Source organism: Colias eurytheme, chromosome 19 (assembly GCF_061535395.1).
Source record: "Colias eurytheme isolate Ceu_HAF_F1 chromosome 19, ilColEury1 Martin Lab GWU primary, whole genome shotgun sequence".
NCBI lineage: Eukaryota > Metazoa > Arthropoda > Insecta > Lepidoptera > Pieridae > Colias > Colias eurytheme.
Genome location: NC_142998.1, coordinates 6,617,401 through 6,637,257, shown reverse-complemented (window position 1 = coordinate 6,637,257; position 19,857 = coordinate 6,617,401). Strand labels below are relative to the sequence as shown.

General features: G+C 34.5%; 2 protein-coding genes across 3 annotated transcripts in view; one reads left to right on the top strand and one right to left on the bottom strand.

The window, feature by feature from the left end:
* LOC149900213 (elongation factor-like GTPase 1) overlaps positions 1-19,857 on the bottom strand; it is a 109,544-nt gene that overhangs the window by 19,604 nt on the left and 70,083 nt on the right. The window lies entirely within an intron of this gene.
* On the top strand, positions 1,377-18,500 carry aos (protein argos). 2 transcript variants are annotated; one of them, XM_090113275.1, is made up of 4 exons: positions 1,377-1,627; positions 15,125-15,249; positions 16,524-16,791; positions 17,104-18,500. In XM_090113275.1, the coding sequence occupies exons 1-4, from the start codon at positions 1,439-1,441 to the stop codon at positions 17,350-17,352; spliced, it is 831 nt and encodes a 276-aa protein (XP_089969401.1). In that variant the 5' UTR covers positions 1,377-1,438; the 3' UTR covers positions 17,353-18,500. The 2 variants fall into 2 exon arrangements, with proteins under 2 accessions (XP_089969401.1, XP_089969400.1); XM_090113274.1 differs by having other exon boundaries at positions 1,377-1,636.

The following is a 19,857-nucleotide window of genomic DNA, read 5'->3' as shown; positions in this document are numbered from 1 at the left end:
TCATTCATAACCGTTACGAAAAAGACGAAATACCATCGGACCACGTGCCGAACCTACCTACATAATATAATACGAAGCGATGACCACTTGAGACATATATATATATAGTACTAGTCCATTCATAAGAAACAGTTCATTCATGCGGGCTCGCTACTCGTGAATGGGAGCGAGCGGGACGGAAGATACCTAAGCTCGCGTTACAATGGTGAAACAATACATTCCTTGGAACTGCTCGGAACATGTTCCAGGAAATTCCGTTGTTTTTGGCCGATTGTACGGTGGCGTTCCCTTCAAGTGGTCATTGATCGAGGAGTGGGTTTAAGTGGAATTATCATAGATTTATTGTTCGTTACAATGGGGAATACTATGGATTGAAAACAATAGGTTTTTTCTTACTATCGATAATAAGGTTGTATTTAAGGCAGTTGTTTGAATCTGTCCGAATTTATAATAACATGTGCCATCATTACAATAATACCTGATAACCTTAATCATATAGGTAGGTATTGGTGTAGATTATATGTAAAACTAAAAAGTGGAATTTTAAAATAACCCGAAAGAAATACATTCTCATAACAAATTGTATGTTTTTGGGATTGAAATGATATTATTTTTTAAACGTTATTTTTTATGATCAAAAGTAAGTAAGAATTTGTCATTCTACGTCGTACCAATTACAATTTAACTTAAGGCGAAATTAAGTTTAATTATTATTATTACTTTGGATTAAGTGAAAACAACTTAACTTATTAAGTTAGCAGCTTTATAAACGCAGCTTTATGCTCAAGCAACAAGATTGTGTAAAAAAACATCGTCGGTGGAAGTCAAGCTTAGAGCGACACAACTATCTTGATACTCGAATGATTATTTATTTTTGTTTTTTTTCGATATTATGAATAAATTTGTGTGTTAAAATGGTTTCGTTAATTGTTAGACAAGGAAAAAATTTAAAGATTTTGTAACAAGACAGATTAATAATAATTCTAACTTCATTAAACAAAATAAACAAACTATACTTTTGAATTTGAATCAAATATAATTTTAATGATCTAAACATCAATTGTACTTCCAGCTTAAATAATATAAAGTTAGGGATAATATTTTAGCAGTCATATTATATCGTTAAACATTTTAATATAACGATAGATTTCATATTATTTTACCCTCCTTTTACACCGTGAACCAGCAGGTACGGTACAACTTGTTAACTTAAACTTTGCAATTGTACTAAAAAAGCTGACAGCTTTTAAAAAAACAGCCGCGCACTTCACAGCATTAAACATAAAAGCCTGCAAGTATCAAGACACTCCAATCGCGCGAAGGCGGCTACACTCGGCGCGTAGGCCAAGTCGTACCTGCGTTAGTCCGCCGTCCTCAGTGCTCGGCGACCCGACCTGCGAACAACCCGCACGCGCCCTTACACAGTGTGCCAGTGACCATGCATGTGCTAGCCACCATACTCCTAGCTTACCTCGCGAACGAGGTGCGAGCCGTCATACGGACGCCCCTGGAAGCCTTCCGACCTTCGGGAGAGATCCACATACGCAGACCCGACAAACTACCCTTCCTGCCGCACAGAAGAACTATGCAGCAGAAAAGCGGCCTGAGGATTCTGTATCAGACAGGCGTAAGTATTGTATGTGACACGAATTTAACATTATTATATTGTGAAGCTCAATTTTGGACACTTTCCAACGTCACTTGATCTACGTTTTCACTCTTAGTGAATATGCATGATACTAGAACGATCTTTCCTTGATTGCCTGTATCTCGACGGATGTTTAAGTTTATCGCAGTTTTCTAATACAGTGTATCATTTGTATAATAATAATTAAATGCATTAACGTGTCGCATGGTGAAAAATTTTCAAAATTAAGTACTTAAAAATTCTTAGCAAGATTGCTTTCTAATTCATTAACATATACTTTTACGAAAATGAAATCAGTGTGTGTGTTTTTGCAAATGCATCATATTGAAATATACCTCAGTGAAAATAATTAATTTATTAGGTATGTGACAGAAAACATAAACTATGTTTTCGACAGTATAACATAAATTGGCGGGAAAAGAACAAATCATAGTTTGATAGTAAGTTTTTATTAGTTAGGCTAATTTTCTGTACGTAAAACTATATAAAAACACTATACCTATTCAAAAGTTGAAACTTATTTTAAAGCCTTTATAGTTCTCTGAATTCACTATCCTAATTTACCGAATACTTATGTAGTTGAAAAGCTTAAAGGAAATTTAAAATGTAGACAGCTTACACGCGAATAACAAATTAACTAAACCAAAATAGAAAACTAAAAATAATCTAGGTTCTACATTACCTTAAGGGCGTTTGTCCACTACAAGGAATTTTACGGTCCGGCATTCCGATTTTTTACGGTCCGGTATGGCACGCAATGAATCTAAATACTAGCTTGTACACTATACGTAATTTTACTGTCCGACATTTTACTTTTCCCTATTCCGGATGGTTTTTTGAGTTTACGAGTCGCTGTAGGTATAATTATTGTTTTCGAGTGCCCACTTGCTTGGATTTTACTCTTTTTATTGCATATGCCAATTGAAAGCAAGCTCTTGTTTTACTTTCTTTTAGCTGGCAATGAGATTTGAGAAGTCGGTATCGTTATTAAAGTGAAACTTTTATTACATCGTCTCAAACTTTTTGGTCTGTGTAGCGCATGTCGCATGTATCGCGGCTAGCCGACCGACACGCGACATGCGCTACACAAAGCAGTGTTCGGAACCGTTCGAACAATTTCACTTTTACCGTGGTTTCATAAACCACACAACATTTTTTTATATATACATTGACCAAGCATTGACCTATAATTATTATCTAAGTACTTAAGTGTTGGTAAGTTAAAGTTCAAGTGAGAATAGATTTAGCTCCTCGTCACCGATTAAAATAAATTTAAGTGAAACACGCATTTTAAATCTCTTACGGAACTTTACTTTTTATTATAACGAAGTAATATAATATTTCACCTTCTATATTTTTACCCGTTTCTTGTAAAATGCAAAAACAATCATTTATGATAGCATTATACCGCCATACTTCCTTGAACTGTACCGCACTGATCCGAGTAAAGACGGACAGGTGCACAAGCAATTCATCGTTTTTTTCATGCCACACCGGACCGTAAAAAATCGGAATGCCGGACAGTAAAATTCCTTGTAGTGCACAAGCGCCCTAATGTCTTTAGGCGCTATTTAAGTAAATTGAAGGCGTTTTATTTGCAATGTTATTTTTGGATCTTGTTCTAACTTCTGTCGACATTTTTTGACATGTTTATTTATTTTAAAGAATGTTTAAATATATCGCATTTATAATTATTTTACAGTAGGTATTTATCAAGTTGATTGAGAAATGAACTGTAATTACTATTAAATAATTAAAAGTAAATTATTATCGTCTAATGTCCTCCATATCTGTAATAAAAGCTTTTACAATCCTCATTTATAACGCTATATTCTGTATTAGCATCAATAAATCTCACACAAATAATCTATTAAACATTCCACTCCATTCTAGTAGTAACTATCGCGATCGTTTTATCTTACTCAGAAGTCCACTCTATAAAGCCTCTTGGAAATAAACTAAAGGAAATTCTTCAAATTCGTACGAGCTTCTTCCAAGAGTTTGAGGAAACATCTGCTGCTCTTTGGGATACGTGGATTCGTCATGCGATGGTGTATGTGAGATTCCAGGAATACGCCTACAATTAGACCAATTAAAACCTCTATTGACCTTGCAAACGCCAAGCCCCGTATAATTGAACGGCAAGGAAAACGATTATCATACGAAATACACCAAATTAAATTAGAAACATTTACATTGAACCGAATTATAAAACGAAATTAAACTGTCACCAATTTCCCTCGAGCGGCCATGCGATCGACCGCAATAATTACATTGACTTTAATAAAAATAGAAAAGGAGTCACGGATATCAAGTTTTGTAAGTCATATTTTAAAAACAACGTTAATCATATTATTATGCCTAATTTTAAAGTCGATTCAAGAAGATAATCGTTCTAAGCTGTAAGTAATTACGTGTATTCGAAAAGCGATGTAGCTTTGGTTGTGTTCGTGGTGTAAAATGAGCTGTGTTATTTGTGCATTAGAATTGATAATGGGTTGAAGTTTTGTGCGTTTTTAAGGATGAATTTAAAGATAGTGTATCGTGCACGCTTGCGTAGGAGCATGCGTAACGCCGGTAGCGGCAGGTGTTCATTCACTCATTCTTATCTTGACAGCTTTGATGACTTACGATCGAGACTCCGACCAGTGTGTGCTATTTGAAAAAAAAAAACGTATCTTTTTCCCTTTTTATGTCACTGGCTATAAGCCCATTCGTAACGGTAACCTTTTCGGTCGTACGTCTCATTGTGGAATGGAATTCAAGAGATATCTCGTTGTTAATTCATATGCAATTCGTGTTTAAATCTTGACAGGCATGAATGGATTGGAAGGTCATATTATGTTGACTTTCATTTATTTTTGTGTACACTTAAATCGAGATATATTTTGCCCTTACGTGATATTAAGTTTAAGACATTGTTAACGTACTTCTTACATGATTGGTAAACTTTTTTAACTTGTCTTGTTAAAATGATGATAGAATTTACTAAAACTGAAAGCTCTTTTCATTCAAAATACATATAGATCGTTTTATTGAGAACAACTATCCTCCGAGGATTGAACAAATACTTCATTTAGTTAGAAGGAGGAAACCCGCGGCTCATTGCTTGTTCCTACAAACAAAAGAGTAACATTTGTATGACAAAACCGCAGGAGGGTGGATGGTACTGATCATCCGTTTTGTAACAGAAAACAATTGTGCATTTTGAAGAGTAGCGGCGAGCTTTTTCAAATGTACCGAATACCATTGATATAATCAAAGAAAAGATACGCTGGATTATAGCAACACACTGAAAGCATTGTTAATTGATTGTTTTCACGTTGTCATGGTAACGAAAACGATTTTCAAGATCTACTGTATACCTAGTGCAAACTACAAATAAAAAGACGGGGATATATACTCTTATCACAAGAATGAAATGTCTATACATAGATAGAAAATACAAGTAGGTAGGTAAGCAGCATCAACGTATAACGTACCTACGTCCTACATCTATATATATATATATATAAAACTCAAAGGTGCGACTGATATAGTGATCTATCAACGCACAGCCCAAACCACTGGACGTCGTCGTCGTCGTCGTCGTGTCAGCCGTGGGACGTCCACTGCTGGACAAAGGCCTCCCTCAGGGTTTTCCACTGGACGTATCGGGCTGAAATTTGGCATGCAGGTAGATGTTAGGACGTAGGCAATAGGCATCCGCTAAGAAATGATTTCCCAAAATTCTTGCGGGAACGGGGAAAAACGGGGATGTACGTACAAAGTCGTGGGCGGAAGCTAGTTCATATAATAAATTAGACAAATCTTTTCTATTGAGCCAGAGTGTCAATGTCACATCCTTTTTGGCAGGTGGCGACAGCTTAAATAGGATAATGGATAAGCAATTTTACCATTACCATGATAACAAGCATGTTTGATTGACTAGAGGCCATTCTGTACCGAAATTTAATACTATAATAGACTAGATTTTATTCTTATCCTTGTATAAAATACTATTATTCTTGTACAAGGATGTATAAGATTTATTTCGTTACACTCAAATGGTTTCTATTTTCGTAGATACATTTGTATTTTCAATAGGTATAATTAACATTCTAACTTATATTTATAACTTTTATAACGATTGAAACCAAGAAGGAAATACTACAGAGTCTCCAGAATATACATAGTGTCATATAACACTGCTAGGTAATAACACCTAAAACTATTCTCCAATCCAAAGTCAAATCAAACATCACTTAAATCATAGCCAAGTCACATCGCACATCAATTAAAGTCGTTTAATTAGTCGAAATGAAATCGTAATTTCCATGTGTCGTATAAATATCCGATAGGATGACAAGAAAGACGGAGGCGGACATAACGGCGGTCGCGCAAACACCCGCCGGACGCAGTGGAAAAAATATTTAATGCATAAAATTATCGCTTTCCACACAAATCGACGCATTTATATATTAATACATAAGCCTGATGATACGTTGGCTGATGCCATTCGAAACATACGGATACTCGTAACAGTAGACATGTATTTTGCATTAATAAACCTGAATGAAATGCCTAGTTTCCGATACATCTGAATGTAGCTCTTTTTGTAGTCGACATTAATACCTATCAATGCTGTTGTTTCAACTTAAACATGCTATTATTTGGAGCTTCATTATAATATTTAAAATGGTTTTCACGTTTTTATATTATTTTTAAGTTTATTTATATCATTTAATTTTTATGGGCTAGTATAAGGAAATTGAAAAATTATTTTCGACACAAACACGTATGAGATAGCAGGCAAAGCTATAGAAGAAGTAGGTATACATGCGTTTTCCGTAGTCTATTTATATTTGTATTTGAAAAACAATGCAACTCAAGTACAAATCAGCCATTTAGAGCACGTGATATTGACACTAAAATGTTATTTAAGACGAAATTGGAAGTCACAATAAATAAACGCAACCGTATAAAATGTCGTGCGTTTGAACACACTCAGTTAACTTATGCAATGAACCGAATAGCCATTGCTGCCTTCGTGATTGAATCTATGGGGAAAACGCCTTATTTGGCACCACCGCACATTACGGAAGCCACAGTATGTTTAATATTGTGTTCCAACTATTTACATAACATTTACATCCTAGCGGGGGAGGGAACGCGAATCAATGGTACCTACTGCGTGGACTGCGCTCCCAATATAGAAGTTGTAATGATAAGAATTTACTCAGAGATACGTTTGTCCTCTGCTTTTAAACTTTGAAATTCACACAACATATCTATACTCTACTCGAGTTTATCGAGAAATGCGACCAGCTTTCTTCAATGAAATAATTCCTTACTGCGTTAACTTTTACGTTCGTAACTGCCCTTGATATATTTACAAGTACGAGTTCTTACACAATAACTGGAAGCGGTTATGCGACATTTCATTCACTATTCGCGGAACGAATTGCGAGATTGTGTTAAATAAATTGTAGGTATAATAGTATAACAATTAAGGCTTCTTCATGGATGGAGAGATTCAAAGACACGAGTCAACAAAGAAAAGTGAAGGTAAAAAGCGACCTCAAGGGCGAGATCGAGCCACGTAAGGCGGGGATACAATGCTAGGAATGTTGTCCAAATGTTAGCCGCCTTGCTAACATAGATAATCATTTGTATACACCTATACTATTCGTTGGTATACTTTTATGTGCGTGGTTTTGTTTTATGGAACGCGTGCAGAAACATTTCACGAAAGGGAAGGGCAGAAAATTTTATTTAATAAAGTCAAATTTATTACAAACGTGAGTAAAGGATGAAACAATTATTAAACAAACATTTAACATACAAATTCATGCCTTTCTTTCGTGACCTATTAAAATCAGAATTGTAAAAGCTCATTTTAAATTTACGATAAAATATTTCAACTATATTCTCATACTATTGGATGTTCAATAGAAATATTAATTTTACCGATGCAGCTTAGTGAACTGTCCTTATGAACACAGTATAAGAAAATGTAAAGAAAAAGATCCAATAAGAGAACTGAGGTCGGGCACCTGCGTTACGCGACAAAAAATCTAATCTTTTTTGTTATCACAGTTCGAAAATAAACAAATCGACACGAGGGACCGGAAAGTTTTGATTTAATACGTTTTTACGTCCTATTATGTTTATTCGTTCTGGTTTTATAATTTCTTTTTTGGAATCGTCTCGTATATGAGGGATTGGAAATGCGGTTTGGTTATTTTGTTTTTTTACGTAGCTCTAATACATAATAGTATTTACGAATTCGTAATTGAAGTAGCGTGTTCAATTGTGATTTGTGACGTGCCTACAGCGCAAGCTTAACAACCCATATTTCATACACTACTATAATGTAAGTCCTTACAAATTCATATCAATAACTGAAGACATATCTCCGTGCTGCCGTCAACAAAATTTCGTCGTCTTTATGCTCATCCCTTTCAATGTGGCACACTTGAGCGTCGGAATGGGGTCCCCGTCTAAAGAGACACGTGCGTTATCAATACCCTCCGGATGCCGGCACAATAGTGTACGATGGCACCTTTGAAAGCCCGTCTGTACTGCGGGTTCTGTCTAGTGTTACTACTGTACTCTTCGAAGATTCTTAATATCTATATGTGTATATGTGCACGTTTACATTGTAAGGAGATTTAATTTTAAAAACAGACTATCCTCACTAACTTCTCACTAAGCTTTTGAAATTTGTTACAAGAGTTGTTATATTCTTTCTAAGTGGTATGGGTTGTATTTTATTTTTTAATTTTACTCCTACGGATGCATAGTATTAATTGGAATTAGTTCGTAATAACGATCTTCCCGGTCCAATCACCAATGTTAACGTAAATATTTAGACATAGTGGTATAAAATGCCCATATCTAAAACTAAAACTTTCTTTAGGTACTGTCGCAAGATTGTCAGTGATATTTTCTTATGTACGTTGGTTTAGAAGTCTTTAATTCGTTTTACACATCACTCATAATCAAATCCAATAAACCTTGCATAGCATGAATAAATCCCACAAATAATTCAACTGATTAATCAACCTACGGCCGTTTTAATCATTGTAATTAAAACGCAGGGCGTACTGACTACACAAGCTCACGTATACGTTAGTATACTAAGTATCGATGTTATTCCTGGTTATTGGACACCTAGCGCATACAATGAGGCTACGCGAGACGCTAATGCGAGCTAATTGAGGCGCGTGTGTGCGTTGCGCGCTTCCGGCGCCGTTGATGTCTTTTCAACGAACGTTGCTTGTGCGTGTTATATGCCAATGCAAAAGCTTTTATTTGTTAATTGTTTTGTAATTGCTTGGCTTTCATTACAATAACGTGTACTCGTTAAGGTTCAAATCAAAACGCTAATTTAGTCCTTATAATCCGTAGCAGTTACAATTTTCATGTGAACAGAAATTTGAAAGCGAGTAAAAGTCGGCTAAAATAATCAAAAAATGCATCGTTCTATTTGCTTAATAATTTTAGAGCAAGAATATTTGTATTAAACAGAGCAGAAGGCGGTAAATTATCCATAACATTGTTCCATAATTTTTAGGTAAGTTGCAATATTATTCGTTCATATAAAGTAAAATAGATGTGGAAAATATCTGTGCCATGGACTGCAACGTGACTCACTGTTTTATAATCAATACTCTTAACATTTAATATAATACTCTTTTTGCATGTTTACAATTAACATAACTCCTTTTATGTTAATTCTATTTTGTATTATTTGTTTAAATGATCATAATATGTTTTGAGTAAGCTTAATATATGTATACTACTAACCGCTCATGCTATATGTATATTATCTGTTTATTTTGTGTTTTCTAGTTTTCTTGCGACTGTATAATAATATCTAAACAAAATATCACAATCATCACATAAGTACAGTCAGAAGCATAAATATATTACCATTTGCAGATTAGCAATAATATCTGTCATAAGAACGGGTTCAATAATATCTGTCTGCCCGTATACAGCAAAAATATCTGACATTAGTAGGCAGCATAATAAAGTGGCATCAAAATTATGTGACGAAAATGTTACAGCAAATAATTGTGACAACCTCTCGAAGCATAAATATGTGACGTCACCTAGGAGGCAATAATATCTGACACAATTTTATATTTCTATATTGTAAAATATAATTGATTCCTCACAAAAAGCATAAATATGTGACACTAGCTTTCCGCCCGCGGCTTCGCTTGCGTTTTCACAGAAATACCGCATAGTTCCCGATCCCGTGGGAATTTTGGGATAAAACCTATCCTAAGTGTTAACCCAAGTTACCCTTTATTTGTCTGCTAAATTTTATTGTAATCGGTTCAGTAGTATTTGCGTGAAAGAGTAACAAACACACACACACACATACACATCCTCACAAACTTTCGCATTAATAATACTAGATTAGTAGGATAGGAAGTAGGATTATAGTAGGACTAGTAGGATAAGATAGGATAGGATTTTAAAAAGGCAAAACGTTATTTATTGAATTAGTGTTATGTAAGGTGTTATGTATTTTGCTGGGGTAAGAATATGAACAAAAGACACATTATATTTTGTAAATATTTTTTTTTAATAAAATTACGATAATATGATAACTTGCCATAATTTTCGATACTCAATAAAATAATAGCAATATTATAGGCTAATTATTATAGGTAAATGAAAATGAATAACGGAGCAATCGTGTCAAACGCCGCTAACGTCAAATATAACAAAACATGTGACAAAACAATTTCTAAATATGTAATACATGAAGGTTACACTGAACCTTCAAATAAAATAAATCTACCCAAGTGGGCATTCATATAAGTATATGAATACTTTAATTTTGTCATGATATGATATCCTTCTAATATTATAAATGCGAAAGTTCGTGAGTATCATGTAAGGATGTTTGTTACTCTTTCACACAAATAAAAGAGAAAATGAAATTTAGCACACACATAGAAGGTAACTTGGATTAACGCTTATGAGAGCTTTTATCCTGGAAATCCCACAGGAACGGAAACTATGCGGGTTTTTCTTTGAAAACGCGGGCGAAGCCGCGGGTGTTAAACTAGTAGGATATATGTAATATCTAGACATACAATATGTAGTACCTATACAACGACGGCACATATTAATTAATATGGTAATAATTAGACATCGGATTATATGCACTAACAAAATGCCAAAATATGCATGCAAATATGCACTAAAAAAGGCCGAAATATGCACTAAAAACGACTGATTTGCCTAAAATATGCACAATAGAAAATCGAAAAACCTTTATTATTTCTATATATTTTAATCAAAGATTGTACAAAAACAGCGAAATTTTCTTAAAATTAAATATAGTTTGTCACCCGCGAGCCCAGTGTTGCCACCTTAGACTATTACGGGCTAAATCTAGCCCTTTTTTGGAATTTAACCCGTGTTTTAAATTTTAAGCCCCAAAAGGGTAATCTAGCCCTATTTTGATGGCTCAAAATTAACTTAAAATGGAGCCCATTTTGTAATTTTTTGCCATTTTACCATGCCAAAATAGGGTTTGTTTACTTGCTGAGCGTTCTGATTGGCTAATAAAGGTTAGTCAACCAATCAAAACTCCCACTACTTAACGAAATATGCACGATTGGGGAAAAAGGCTAAAATATGCACTAACGCCGTAAATAGAGAGTTTTATGCATTTGCATATGCAAACATGCAAATGCATATAATCCGATGTCTAGTAATAATGTTTTAAAACAACGTAAGTAGTTAAAATAAAATTTACTTATTTTGTATTAATTCAATATTAAATTAAAAATAAAATTGTGTCAGATATTATTGCTTCCTAGTTGATGTCACATATTTATGCTTTTAGTGTGGAATCAACGCAAAATACAGAAATATAAAATTGTGTCAGATATTATTGCCACCTAGTCGGTGTCACATATTTATGCTTTGTGTGAGGAATCGATGCAAAATACAGAAATATGAAATTGTGTCAGATATTATTGCTTCCTAGTTGATGTCACATATTTATGCTTTTTGTGAGGAATCGATGCAAAATATAGAAATATGAAATTGTGTCAGATATTATTGCTTCCTAGTTGATGTCACATATTTATGCTTTTTGTGAGGAATCTATGCAAAATATAGAAATATGAAATTGTGTCAGATATTATTGCCACCTAGTTGATATCACATATTTTTTATTTGTATGAGGAATCTATGCAAAATACAGAAATATGAAATTGTGTCAGATATTATTGCTTCCTAGTTGATGTCACATATTTATGCCGTGAGAGGTTGTCACAATTATTTGCTGTAACATTTTCGTCACATAATTTTGATGCCACTTTATTATGCTGCCTACAAATGTCAGATATTTTTGCTGTATACGGGCAGACAGATATTATTGAATTAGTTCTAGTGACAGATATTTTTGCACATCGCCCCCTAGGCATATATTATTGCTCGTGACTGTACGCTTATATACAATACACCAACAGTTCTCTGCCTCATCGTCCAAAATTAAAAAAAAACCTACTCTATATTAATTCGCGCTCAAGGCGATGAGGCAACAAAAAGTCGATCTTTGACTAATTATAAATGTAATAAATAAAATATAGCTGCGGGGTTTTTGTCGTTTATTTGTAATACATATCAGCTACCTGAGTTCCCGCGTCCGGCGCCGCGGGCATCGCATACAATTATTGTACTTGATCGATTAATTACAACGTCTAAACAATGTTGTCGTATAATGATACGTATTCATATTTAGTGGAGATAGATCCGGCTATCACGGCTTAATCTCTTCCTATAAAAGATTTCTATCTGGGCTTTCAAAGTTGTTTCTATTTTCGCGTGTTGAACAAGGATTATAAGGTTTTCATATTAACCATTTAACCATTAGAAACGAAGATGTGCAATCGTTTCTATTTATAATATAAGAAATACATTTATAAACAAAAAGGGAAATCTAAACAGTTCTGCAGTTTAAAGAAACCTAAGGTACTTGGAACTCAGTCCCATCTAAAAGAAGGTAGATTAGTAGGAGGCATTACGCAAATCTCAAAAGTGAAACCTATTGTATTTTATGCATAGGTATGCATATGGGCAGTGTTGTTCGACCTTAAAGAAATGTAAATAAATAGAACGTTAAAACAACACTGATTGTTCAGCCTACCACACAAAAAATGGAAGACGGCGGAGGCGTGTGCCCACATAGGGCCGGTACTACAAAGGTTGCAGAAGGTCGTTTGGGCATAGATTAGTATAAGGTTATTTACACACTTGCGACTCAACATATAGTACTATCATATGAACGAAATTTAAATAAAATTTAATGAAATATAACAAAAATTGAACGTAGTGGAAGATAAATTAATTTATATCCTTTATATAAAAGTTAGAACATGATTAATAACACAGCAATAACTAAGCAATATCGAGCAACGTCGCATCTTGTATGAACAATCTCTTATAATAGGTGCGTCTCGCCACCTGTTCACACCGGATACCTCGCCCCGCGACCCCACAGCTCAATACTTAAGAAAAACACGAACATCTCCAGCGCTGCGCCACTGGAAAAGAAAACCTATTACATTTCACGAAAGCTCATTTTCATCACCGCACAGGTTTAAACGTAAACCTAAACTTCTTAACTGCTCCGAGATTTGCGCTTTGAGAAATGATCTCAATATACGCTTTATGCCTCTGTATTACGGTTCAAATCTTTATGATCGAAAATTTAATTTTCCTTACTAAAAGGACGAAATTTATACATGCTTAAAACTGTTGCTCGCGGCCAACGGTCAAGTCACGGGCGCTTCAAACAAATAATACAAAACGTTAAAAAACCTAACAGGCCTACACAAAAACTAATGTAAAACAGTTTAGTGAGACACGCGATAAAATATAATTTGATAACATCATATTATAATGAGTTACAAGCCCCATTATTTGATACCATTTGAATATCTGCTAAATTTGAATAAGTTCTCATCAAATGTATTATTTCGTATAAAACTATTATTAGTTTTACACAAGGAAACGGTATACCGCTAATAGAAAGCAATAAAAATAAAACAATGTTTCGCCCATCTAATTGAATATTCTACGTCGTCTAAATGGTGATTTTCTTACAAACTGCATTAGCATTCCGGCCGACGTGCAAGATCCGTTAAATAAAATTATGTTCACGGCACTACACGAGTAGGTACATAACAATTTGTCGTCTATAATTGATTTGTTTATGTTACGTCCGTTCGTATAGGCTGTCTATTGTTTTGCATTTTAATCCATTAAACGTTGAATTGGCAGGTGGTTGGGGCGAGTCAACAACCCAACAAAACCATACATTGTACACGGCCCGTAAGCTTTTTTTGTTGGCCGTACAAAAGGGCTATATCCGGCTTTTGTAAGATCCATCCAAGGCAGTTTCCGCGAAACACATCGCAATAGAGAAGAAACGGGAAGTGTATCCGGAACAAGTAAAAAAATGTTTTCACGCCTCTAATTTCTGTATAGGGCTGTCTAAACCTACAAAATGAAGAATAATAGTTTCGTTCATAAAAGCTCACATTAATTTTACGTGCTAGATAAAAAATAAAATTCACATCATTTATTAACATATGAATCCATATGTCAAACAGCGAACAATAAAAACTAATTTATGACGGTACTTAAAATGCCTATCAAAAATACGTCGAGACAAAAAACACAACAACCATTAAAAGTTATAATAAAGATCTATAATTATTATAAATGGCGTCCGCTCGAACTAGCCCTGAGATATGTTTGCGCAGAAAAAATGTTCCCACAGCCAACAGGTTGCCGAATGGAATGTCTTCCGGACGGAAGTAAGCCTAAGACCGATGGTCCTTAACCACGAAAAAAACCTGAATGGATTCGGAGAGCACATGTTCGTATGTGCCCAGTGAATAATTAAGATTACCATCTTTCGGACGTCATTATAACGATCTCCCGTCTCCCGTCCAGCCAGCGTTCCTTCAAAGGACGGCAGGTGCAGGACTGCGGGGCGAACACATTTCGAATCTCCCACGCGTTTGAAGACACAGTTTCCTTTGTATTTCAACCTTACAATTCGCCCCGTGCAAAATGTTTACTGCCGCGAGGATTTGCCGATGTATCAATGCAAAACTGATGGATGCGCGTTGAATTTATAAAATGTGTCGAATTGATTGTATATGCATGTCGATTGGGAAGTTTCTTGAATGACCCGCGTTGTGTGCCTTGCGAAATATTCAATTTGATACGTGTTATTCATGAATGAAATATGCGATTTTTTTATTTTTATTTATGGTGCTGATAGCGATGAACTTTCATAGTGTCTTAATCCGTTGAATATAGAATTTTAAAGCTTTTTTATAGTTATAACTTATACAAGGAAAGATCGTTCAAAATCGCAAATAATTATTAATATTCTTTGTTTATTATTTAAATATTAGTATTAATGAAATAATCCGTTAATTCCAGGTATCAGAGGAGGATCTACCGGACTGTAGAGCGCGGCAAGTGTGCAGTAAAGTGGATCTATACGATACAACGCAGCCCTGGATCGAGAGGAAATGCCGCTGTTTGGGACACAGGCCGTGTTCTAGGTGAATATCTTATTAAAAAAACCTTAATTTTTACTTAGATGTAATTACTAGCATAAATATAAAGTTTAATCTACTAACACAACAGTGACAATAGAGCAATAGCTCATTTGATTGAATTAAAAAACTTAAGCGTTATTCTAATCGCATCGATACCTTTCTAGAAATATTTTAGAATCAGTCTAATTATTATTGGTATTGTTAATATGACTATTAAGTAATTCTACGTTCAAAGATAAATTTTCATGTTAGTAAGGCAAAGTTCATTCTTTTCAAAATAATTAATTATTTTTTACAAATGTCTTTTAGTAATAGCATGTCAATCACAATAAATGTATTCTTTATTTTAAATTAGAATAATCAAAAGCTATTCATATTCAATTCATATGTGGTTTTTAAAAAGATCCGGAAAGCATTATATTACGATTATGTGGCCAACAATATAACGGTGTTAAAGTGGACATTTTACATTTCTAGCCATTACTTATGAGACTAACTACTCCATTAGCGAGTACCGGTATGACAATAAATATAATGAGATAAAATAAGTGAAATAACCCAGTTTTAGATCGGCTTGTCATACCTCCATCCTTGTGCGGACATTCAGTTGCATATTTGGACGACGGCTTTATTTTACAGATTTTATGATAGTTGTTTTATTTTATTTTATATTATGTTGCATAATACCGATCAGGGAAATATGTTAAGGACAGCATCGATTACCCAGTGCATTTAATTCAACAATAATATACGAATAATTTGGAAAATCCAAAAGTGCACGCCTCATAATTTTTTTTTAATAAATATTTATTAATTATTATTTTTGTTTATTTAATAACAATTAAACCACATCGAATCAGACCCTGAAAAATGAAAGGGTTCTATTCCTGAGCATACTCAAGCGTAAGAGAAAAAAAAAAGACTCGATTAATAAAGTATTTCGGTCGCTATCGTGTTAACAAGAAAAAGGATCCGCACATACAGACACACGGACGTCCAAGACAGAACTTTTTTAAACTGTTTTTTAACTAGTTTAAATAACAAAAATGACATCAAAAATATCATGAACGTTAAAAATAGTGTTTTTTCTTAATATGTGTGTGTATGTATTATCTTACAAGTGCAATGTATGATACATAAAGACATTTTAAGTTTGAAAAATCAGATGTTTTGCGCGAAGTGACAGTAGTACCCACCTCAACGCTTCGCTTATGAGGCGTGCAATAATTTAAAAATAAACATAAAACATTATCTAATTAATTTATTTTTAATTTCAGCGACCTATCAGCGGACGACAGCCACACGCTGGCCGACAAGACCACGCTTTACAAAACGTGCGAGCCCGTGAAGCGGTTACCCAAATGCCGATACTTCAAAGACGCCGCATGGACCATATTCTCTTTACCAGACAGTAACGCCACGCAGCAGATTGTCAATTGTCACTGCCCCAAGTCGTCCGTCACGTATCTGTTGAAGAAGCTGCCGTACACGACACCTAGCGGCGAACAGGGGAATCAGTACCAGTTCGCGTGCTCGCCGCAAAGCGTGAGTATTGAGCTTTTATAATTCCACTATACGCCGCTAGATGGCGCTGATATTTTGCGCTTAAATTTTGTTGTAGGTATGTTTATTAAAATATTTTTTGCTGATTTATAATGCATTTATTTAATCAAATAAAAATAAATATTTATTAGTACCAATTTAAATTTATAAACAGCTTACTAAGAACAAAAAATATCGAGAACTTGACTTAGATATTAATTTGAAATTTCATAATTCCTGAATTAGTTCTGTAACAATAACTTTAAACTTTCTAGTGACTTCAAACTTATTCTAATCATAATTTATATATTACAGAGGCTGAGGTGTTCCCGAAAAGAGCCTTGCCGGCTATTCAGTGCGCGCCGTCGCCACGAACAAATCGACGAAGTGAACGCAAGTACGATATGCCAATGTCCAAGAGATCACACGTGTCCCAAACACCACACAGAGCCTGGTGTACTGCCCGGCGTCACCTACGTAGCAGAGGACATCCGCACGTACCACGGCTACTGCATGCTCGAACCACCGCCCGACACCTACCGATTCGTAGGCGACAAAGACTGAAACGCGCCCCAAACGACTTGTCTTGTGATCACCTTACAACTTCGCGCTTTCTCACACCTGTTCAGTACAAAATTTTAGGCTATCGCGAAGACGCGTGTATCCTGCTTCTAGTTAGCGATTTCGAACGTTGACTGTTCGGAATATATGGTATTAACAAACGATAACAGGTAACGTTACTAATGAGAGCTAACCTCGTATATTTCTGGCCAGTTTACACGGACCCATAGACACTATGATGACCTCAGTGTAAATATAAACTTAGTCTCGATATCGGTATTACTTAGGTATTGTTTCTGTTATGTTTTGTAAATAATAATTTTAAGTGTAAGTAATCATTCCAAACGTTTAGTTTAAATTATTTTTTTCATATTTTAATACTTGCCATACTTACATAGTTGTTGCGAATTTGGTTAGTTAAAATATTTCATGAGGGCGAGGCAGGAATTTTATGTCCTACTAATATTAGATTTAATCTAGATACATTGTTCATTTTAAAATTTAACTTAATCAAACAGTTGAGATTTTAATAAAAAATACTATTAGGTATTTATACAATTCTCTTTTTTATTCGTTAATGTTTGCTTGTGAATTGTGATATACCATGACACGGTTATTTTAACATTTTGAATGCGAGTCATGAATATAAGTAATTTTATTTTTGTGACAACATCTATGAAAATGGGCATGAAATGTATCATCTCGCGTATAAAATTTCGTGAATGATATTTATATTTGTGTTAATATTCTGCCCGCCTCTGTGAGATAATATAACTTTACTCGTAATAAGACTGTTGCTGTGTTTCCATGTCTTCCAAACAAAGACAAATTTGTTTATTGTGTTTATTTGCGATTGTATGCTGTTTGTGTTAAAGAAAGCCATACTTTGGTTATATTTAAAATGCGATTATACACTAGGCATTTTAAAGAATATACTTATATGAATATAGATTGTTCGGTTGTTTTTTATTGAATAAATTTGTGTATGTATGCAATCTTGGCTAGAATCGCATTTATCATGTATTTATGTAAATATGAGAAAAGTGTTAATAAATGTATAATACCGACGGGCGGTATGTCTTCCTTGTTTTATGTATAGAGTATAAGTTAAATTATTGACACAAAAAAGATTAAATGTTTCAATATCATAACTATGTTTTTTATTAATATGTATTAAATAGGTTTATCTTCATAGAATTGAACTTGTGTTGTGAAATCAGTTATAAATGAATTTATTTAATTGACATGGAGTCATTAGTGTCTAGCTGAATGTAGGTAGTTCAGATTGCATTATTCATTAATTGAATGCACTACAATGTCGCAACATCCGTTCAATCGTTAGATTGAATCAACCGATTCAGAAGATACAGAAAAAACAATAATTAAATAAACAGACTAACATTTTTAAGTACTTTTCAAAAGGTACTAAGTTTAAATATTATACAGGCTAATATGATGGTTGTTGTGCAAACATTGTGCCCGTGCCACCCAATAGAATCAAACCTCGACTTTTCGGATTTTCGCTTACGCATAGACTCTACCACGACTCTACAAGACGAACGAAGTTATATTTACCCTCTGTTAGTTGATACATTTTACTCATATCGTTATAGCTTCAGTCCTTACAATATTCACAGTTCAACGACACTCCTTTAGTAGTCCTGGTCATGTAGTACAATGTTTATCCCACGGTTCGCGCTATTCATATAAATCTTTGCATCGAGTAGTTCGATGTTAGTAACAGCGGATCTCGGGTTTCAAGTCTATTCCCATAGGAAGTGCAATTTAAACGTTTAAAGGAGGTGCAGTAAAGTTTAAGTTGGGCAACAATGTAACAAATTAGTTATTTCGTCTTCCATTTTATGTTTATTTGAGGATGTTAAACTACAAGCTTTAACTGACAATAAATAAATGCCAATGATTTATTTATTCGTAGAAAGGTGTTGGATCCTCCCGTTTACTATTTTAGTAACAATGTTTTAAGCACTTAAATCGTACAAACATTCAAGCAATAAGATTATTAGATCAAAGAGAAACAACCGTTATTAATGTATTGACTAGTGAAAGGAAAACTGTCTAACAAATCGTTCTATCTAACTTGCGATCAAAAATACGAGCGATTCTTCTTCACATTATGTAACATACACTCTCAGTGCACGCAGGCCTTAGCTCACCTGGATTGCCTTGACTTTTAAACCAATTACAATTGCGCTGCGCGTCCATTTCCCGCAAAGAAAGGACATGCCCTGCTCCCGCGCATTACTCCCCGTGGCCAATCATTGATTGCAATCTAATAACGAGGGAAGGGCGAAAAAACTATTCGCTTTCCGTTAATACACGGCCGTAATAGAGTGGTTTGTAATCATCTGTTCATAAAAACGCACTTTTCTACACTACTGTACCGTGCGCTACAATTTACGTAAAGTTCGCTTTGTGCTGTATAATAAAGCTATTTATTTCTTTGTTGCTTTGATGTAATTACGTATTAAGTGCTTAATTATAAAATTT